This window comes from Natator depressus, chromosome 2 (genome assembly GCF_965152275.1).
Source record: "Natator depressus isolate rNatDep1 chromosome 2, rNatDep2.hap1, whole genome shotgun sequence".
Lineage (NCBI taxonomy): Eukaryota > Metazoa > Chordata > Testudines > Cheloniidae > Natator > Natator depressus.
The window spans coordinates 218,902,678-218,910,326 of record NC_134235.1 but is presented as its reverse complement, the minus strand read 5'-3'; the positions used below and the strand labels follow the sequence as shown (position 1 = coordinate 218,910,326).

General features: G+C 44.8%; 1 protein-coding gene across 1 annotated transcript in view; it reads right to left on the bottom strand.

The window, feature by feature from the left end:
• Window positions 1–396: 396 nt before the first annotated feature.
• PEX1 (peroxisomal biogenesis factor 1) overlaps window positions 397–7,649 on the bottom strand; it is a 63,415-nt gene continuing 56,162 nt past the window's right edge. The window contains exon 25 of the mRNA XM_074945922.1: window positions 397–1,411. Within this exon, the coding sequence (XP_074802023.1) occupies window positions 1,153–1,411 (259 nt within the window). The 3' untranslated portion in view covers window positions 397–1,152. The remainder of the gene's footprint in view (window positions 1,412–7,649) is intronic.

The window sequence follows — 7,649 nt, the reverse complement described above, 5'->3', positions numbered from 1 at the left end:
TATAGACACACAGCAGTCTTTTCCAATGAGAGCACAAGTCCCTCCTTTTGCCGTCAGCACTATGTCCAATGCCTGACGGTTTTGGAGGGCCATCTGTCGGATTGCCCCTGTTTCTTTGGCCAGGGCTCTTAAACTTTCTCCGGTTTCATTTGCCATTATTTCAACTACTGCTTGTAACCTTAGGAGCCTTTTTTGCATGGTGTATTACTCCCCCTAATGGTATGAAGGAACCGCCAATGGCCTCTTCCCAGGTTAAGGGGCTTATGTTATTTACATATCATTGGGCATCTGTTAAATCCCTTCTTTTTCGCCTGAAATTGCGGAGGTGTTCGAGGGAAGATTCCTAGCACTCGGAATTGTGGGAAGAGTCGGGCGGGATAACAGATTCCTGACCAATTAGCTGGTAGTGCAGTATAAGCTCTGGTCCCACACACCCAGTGATGGCCTATTAAGGCCAGGAAGGGTCGGTTGCACCCATTTGTCATATAGGTGTTTGCAAAGGAGGAGTAGTATCCCCCAAGGGTACAGGATAATTCTCCTTACGAGGAGTGGTGTTATTTGCATGACATTGAAAGATTGTATTGTTTTCACTAAGGTTCCTGTAGGGGGAACATGAGATTGATTTCTTTGTTTGATCCCAGGTTGAGAAAAAATTCATATCTCCATATCCGGCCCACCACTTTTTAGTTTTGTTTGAATAATCCCATACACCACTGGTCACAATATGCTGAAGGCAACGGCTTTTCCCCAGATCCAGCCCTGTCCCATTACACACCCAACACCAGTGACCTTTTCCCTCCACCACACTTATCCATTTAGATGCATTTATTCCCACCGCTTCCCAAGTGTCATTGCTGTTCCATATTTTGTTAAACGGACGGGGCCCTCCAGTGAGGTCTGGGAGCTTGAGTGGGATAGCCAGGACAGGAACACCAGTTTGAGAGTGGGCTGGGATGTGGCTGCAGACCCAGCAATTAGAAATATTAAGGGTCTGAGCTATCCACACCTGCTGCTGGATAAAATAATTGTCATTGTGGTCTCCCCAGACCGTAAGATACCAGCAGCCAAGGAACAGCGTCTGCTTCTGGCAACCCTTACGAGAGCGTAGATTGTAAGGTATTGCAGACTGTTCCTCTACGTCTTCTTCTGGAGTCAAAATTGACTCTGCGTTGTCCTGAGGTGATGATTGGTTCTCTGGGGATGGTGCCTTCTTACACTGTGAAGCATGTACCCACGCTGAAATGCCAGATAGTGTAACAGCCGTCTGTGTAGTAAGCAGTACCTGATGAGGACCCTTCCACCGGGGCTCCAAGGCGTGCTTTCGATGATGGTGCCGTACGTAGACCCAATCACCTGGCTCGAGGTTGTGGCAAGCATCGGAGGTGGGTTCCGTGGGCCAGGCGACTCGAACCTGTGAATGGAAGTGACTTACAGCTTGCATTAGTCCCTTGCAATACTGAAGGAGCGCACTGTGAGTCAAGTTCAAATCTAGAACGGGAGTAATGGTAGTCATAGCTCTCATAGGGCGTCCCACAACAATTTCAAAGGGACTTAATTTATGCCTTTGGGATGGAGTGGATCTCATGTCCATAAGGGCTAATGGTAAGGCTACTGGCCAGCTTAATCCTGTAGAGTCACAAATTTTAGCAAGCTTATTCTTAAGTACACCATTTCGTCTTTCAACTGCACCTGCACTCTGTGGGTGGTAGGGACAGTGCAACAGGTGTTTGATATGCAATATATGGTCCAGGTGTTGAACAAGTTGTCCAGTAAAATGTGTACCCCGATCACTGGACAGAGTAGCAGGAATTCCCTTGGCAGGCATAATATGATTTAACAAACATTTGGCAACAGACAGTGAGTCAGCCTTGCGACAAGGAAAGGCTTCAGTCCAACCGGAGAATAAACATACCATAACCAATATAAATTCATATTGTTGACACTTAGGCATTTGTGCAAGAACGGTGCTTGAGGCAGGCCCCGGAACCCCTGGGCCACTTTTACAGGTTTACCAATATTATGGCTTTGGCAAATGGTACAGGCTGCACAGTGGCAGGCTGCAAAAGAGCTAAAATGGGGGGGCCCACCATCCTGTCTTAGTTACAGCAGAGACCATCCCCTCCTTTCCGACATGCGAAACACCATGTAGCAGGGCGGCCAGAGATGGGTAGAGTGAAAAGGGGGCTACAAGGGCGCCAGTAGGTGAGCGCGAAAAGGAATCGGGATGTAGAGAGCAACCTTGGGCAACCCAGGATTCTTTCTCGGTTTCTGGGGCAGAGTCTTGGAGCAGGGTGAGGTCAGTGAGGGACCAAGAGGGTAAGAGGAGAGCGGAGAACAAGGGAATCAGACATTTCAACTAGGCGCGCTGCAGCAGCCACAGCACGCAGGCAGGGGGGTAAGCCTTGGGCAACAGGGTCTAAAGTGGCAGAGAAATAAGCCACTGGGCGGTTCTTTTCTCCGTGCATCTGAGTGAGAACTCCAAGTGCATACCCAGATTGTTCGTGGCAGAAAAGGGTAAAAGGCTTAGAATAGTCAGGCAGCCCTAAGGCAGGGGCAGAAGCCAAAACCTGTTTGAGGGAAACAAAGGCAGAATTGGCCTCAGGGGGCCACGGCATGGGGTCAGGCACAGAGAATCGAGTGAGTTCCTGGAGAGGTTTTGCAAGGGAGGCTTATTGGGGAATCCATTGTCTGCAAAATCCAGCCATGCCTAAAAACTTCTGGACCTGGCGTGGGGAGCGGGGTCGGGGAAAGCTAAGGATAGCTTGGACGCGGGTGGGAGAAAGTGCACAGGAACCCTGGGAGAGGAGAAAGCCAAGGTATGTGACAGAAGCTTGACAGAGTTGTAGTTTAGAGCGAGAAGCTTTGTGACCCTTATTTGCTAGGGCAGTAAGGAGCACTAAAGAGTCAGTTTCAGAGGCAGACAATGAAGGGGAACAGAGGAGTAGATCATCTACATATTGGACTAGTGTGGACCTGGACGGGAAAACAAGGTCAGCAAGGTCTCGGGCTAATGCTTGGGAAAAATATGACGGGCTTTCAGTATACCCCTGGGGCAGTGAGGTCCATGTGTACTGTTGCCCCTTGTAAGAAAAGGCAAACAGGAACTGGGAGTCAGGGTGAACCAGGACAGAAAAGAAAGCAGAGCACAAATCAACAACAGTAAAATGAGTTGCATCTGGTGGGATAGAAGCCAGAATCTTTGAGAGAGGCAAGTTTTGATTCTGTCCACCTATAATTTGCCTCTTCCCACCACTGCATGAAACAATCAACCTCTCCTTTTGCCAATTTAGTTTTAGGTTGGCCGAGTTTGTCTTTTAAGACGTCTACTCGGTCTTTGTCCCAAGATCCTAACAGTGGCCCCTGAATTTTGGGATTCTCCTGAGTTAGCCTTTTGCATTCCCATACACCCCGCCCCCCCAAGAGCAGCCCTTTGAAGCCATCCCCCACCCATGTCATGAGGTTTTCTGTTCATTAAAACACAACAATGCTAGCAACAAGACAAACATCACAGACAAACAACACAAAACATAGATCCATGGTATTCTGAGTTATTCTTCCGCTGGCGCCAGCTTGCTTGTAGAGTCTAAAAACAAAAGAAACAATTTCCACCCCCCTGGTGGGGACAGATTATTGCTTAATAATAATACCACTTTCTTTTACAAATTTCCTTGCTAATTGCAGGAAAAACAGAAGAATTACCTCCAGGCTACACTTATTTTGTTCTATAGTCAGGCTAGTGAATTATCCCACTCACTGGTCATTTATGAAATTCATGAGGTTCTGTACCTCAGTTTCAGCTCTTGTGCAACAGACCATGTTTGCAATAGTTTCTCTGCTGTACCAAGCTATAAGTTTATTCTCAGGTAATAGCTGTGTCATAAATATAAAGGGAAGGGTAAACCCCTTTAAAATCCCTCCTGGCCAGAGGAAATCTCCTCTCACCTGTAAAGGGTTAAGAAGCTAAAGGTAACCTCGCTGGCACCTGACCAAAATGACCAATGAGAAGACAAGATACTTTCAAAAGCTGGGAGGAGGGAGAGAAACAAAGGGTATGTGGGTCTGTCTATATTCTGTCTTTGCCGGGGATAGACCAGGAATGAAGCCTTAGAACTTTTAGTAAGTAATCTAGCTAGGTACGTGTTAGATTATGATTTCTTTAAATGGCTGAGAAAAGAATTGTGCTGAATAGAATAACTATTTCTGTCTGTGTATCTTTTTTGTAACTTAAGGTTTTTGCCTAGAGGGGTTCTCTATGTTTTGAATCTAATTACCCTGTAAGGTATCTACCATCCTGACTTTACAGGGGGGATTTTTTTTTTATTTCTATTTACTTCTATTTCTATTAAAAGTCTTTTTATAAGAAAACTGAATGCTTTTTCATTGTTCTCAGATCCAAGGGTTTGGGTCTGTGGTCACTTATGCAAATTGGTGAGGCTTTTTATCCAACATTTCCCTGGAAAGGGGGGGTGCAAGTGTTGGGAGGATTGTTCATTGTTCTTAAGATCCAAGGGTCTGGGTCTGTAGTCACCTAGGCAAATTGGTGAGGCTTTTTACCAAACCTTGTCCAGGAAGTGGGGTGCAAGGTTTTGGGAAGTATTTTGGGGGGAAAGACGTGTCCAAACAGCTCTTCCCCAGTAACCAGTATTTGTTTGGTGGTGGTAGCGGCCAATCCAAGGACAAAAGGGTGGAATATTTTGTACCTTGGGGAAGTTTTGACCTAAGCTGGTAAAGATAAGCTTAGGAGGTTTTTCATGCAGGTCCCCACATCTGTACCCTAGAGTTCAGAGTGGGGGAGGAACCTTGACAAGCTGAGACACAGCTTCAGATTTTAGCACTATACACACACACAAAATTCTCTTTTGCCTAACATCCCTTGCACTGTGATTACTCTTTTACACAACTGTACCCCGATTACACTTCCATCTTGTACAACTAGACACAACCAGGAGCAGCCAAGTTAAGTTCCAATAGAAACCCCTTACATCCTTTAGTGATTTTGATTACATTACTCAATAGTCAAACAATTTTGATCAGATTCTCTCTCCGCCTGCAGCCTGCAGCAGTCCCTTATAGATCATTTCTGTGGGAAAAGGGCCCATTTTCCCTCAGAATAGCTGTAAAGGCTTCTGGGGACAGAAGCGTAGTGGTGGTAGTAGCTACTCTACCTGACCCCCTTAGCCTAGACCATTTTTCCAGAAATTTACAGGAGTCCGGACTCTTCCTAAAATACATAAACTGAGTCGGCGTTCCTTTAGGGAACTGTCCTGACTTAGACGTCTGGTTACCCATACAGGAGGACTTCACACACCAATCACACAAGAAGGAAAGTCGGGTTCGTCAGAGCGATGCCTGGTGCAACACACAAAAGAAGCCCACAGGCTACTGCCTCAATCACCCTTGCTTTCACACCAAGGGTTTTACCCAAGGCGCGGTGCGGCTGCGATTGTGCAGATTTCAGTCACGCAGACTGGGGGGACAGGAACCCTTTGGTCAGCCGATCCCCAGACGGAGATGGTGCCCAGACTCAAACACACCACAGGGAGGACGGATAGACACAGAGACAAGACAGTCCTCAGTCCGGACAAAACACAGAAATAATTACCTGACCAGATTCCTGATGTCAGATCCCGGGATCCCTACCAGAACAGAGTGGGAACCAACAGGTTCGATGGTGTAGACTTCACTGTGGTCATGCACCCTTCCGTTCTGGTGGAGGACCGCTCGGGCCAAATGCCCAGGTGCTGGCTTGCCACGGCTGTCCTAAGAACAGTCAGGAGTCACACGGCCCCAGTGAAGACGGTTGCTATCTCGGTGGAACCTCCAAATTGTCAAAGTCAGATTCAGGACTCACATAATTTGTCAGACCACTCTGTTTATTAGCAAAGCGCTTTGCTAATGCACCCAGATGTGAGCCCCTTTCTGAGGTTCAAGATAACTTATTTATACAGCTAAGCCAAAGCCAATTTAACATAAGAGACAAAAGAAAGAGAAACTGACAAATATACATACATATCTTATTTGCATACTAACCTTTACCAATCTCCTAGCTCAGTAGGAGCTCTAAGTTAATTAGTTTGAGGACCCATTGTCTCACACTCCTTAATGTTTCTCTTCCTGACAACTATATTTCAACAAACCCTTCAAGTAGCATTTCTGTAATGAATTATAATTTCAGTATAATTCATTCTACTTTCACAGTCTTTAAGGTGCCACCAGACTCCTCATAGTCTGTATCCACAAAAACAAACACAACTACGCCTCTGATACATAAATGCATTCTTGTTGGTTGTTATAACCTTAATACATATTCTTCACAACTCAGAGATAGATGAGCCCCAAACTGGGTCTCTTTTACAGCCTGCTGCCATTATAGGTTTTCCCTTTTAGTGAGAGAATGGTATGGTAGATCTGAAATCAATGAACACTAAACTCAGAAAGATCTCAAGACTTCTGGAATATGTTGCTCAAACAGTTTCACTTTTGTTTCTACTGTCTGTCCCTCCCATCTCACATTTATCTTCAGAATTCTTCTCCTTATCGAGATCTGTTCCACCCTCAACAATCTTCTATTCACTGAACTTTTTGAAATTTTGCAGTTTTAGAGAGAGGCAAGGGACTGACTCCATGCACACAAATTTGCAGAGGGACAATAGGGTTGAGGTCTGTTATTTCTCACCTCTATATATTATTTATTTATTTAAAACATTTTTGCTGTTAATAAGCATGTTATTTCTGGATACACACATCCACAGTTTGAGAACTGCAAAACTAAGCATCTCTGATGATATCTTCTAGACTTAGCACTGAGTCCCATTGGGTAGATAAAGATTAACCTAAATAATCTATACAAAAGTCCCTGGAACTCCATAAGATTGGGTCCCTAATTCATGAACTATTGGAACTCATTTACAAAACTTTTCTTAAACATAACATGAATATATTGTCTCATAGTATAGAATTAGAATTTATAATCCCAATTTCATGATGAGATATCTTTGAGCTATAATGTATCTTAATTAAAACTACCTTTAGATAGGTTTTTTCCCTCAAAAAGCGTTTTATCAAAAAAAAATCCAATTTGAATTAAAAAAATCCTTTTTTTTTATTTTTTTATACAAAAATCATTGATTTTTATCCACCCTGGAGGTAGGTACAGGTATTTCTGTGAGTCTGTCAGTGTGCATGGGGAGGATGGATACGTGAGGAATGTCACACTGTCATGCCCAGGAGAAAAATTTAATGTGATGGAAGTTACAAGGAGGGTTTACCAGGATTTAAGAAGGCATAGACAGGAATAATTCCCCAAGGGTTCATGGACATTAGAGGGTCACAAGATGTTGGTTTTAAGTTAAAATGTCCAGCAATGTGTTCTGCTGCTAATGTTGGTACTGAATGGGCTGCTGACTGTTGCTTCTCCAGTACCAGTGAGGCGGCCTTGCAGCACTGTCTTTGATTTGTGCTTGTTTCTCTGTTCTGCACATAGCATACATGTGGCAAGGCAAGCTTGGAGTGTTTATCACAGGCAGTGCTGCATGGAGCAAGGGAACAGTAGTAGTAGTATCATGAGAGCTAGTGTCACTCAGTATGAGACAAGGGGTGCACGCTGCTGCATTTAGACTAGTAATTCTCCTGTGAGGCCACAGGATGGA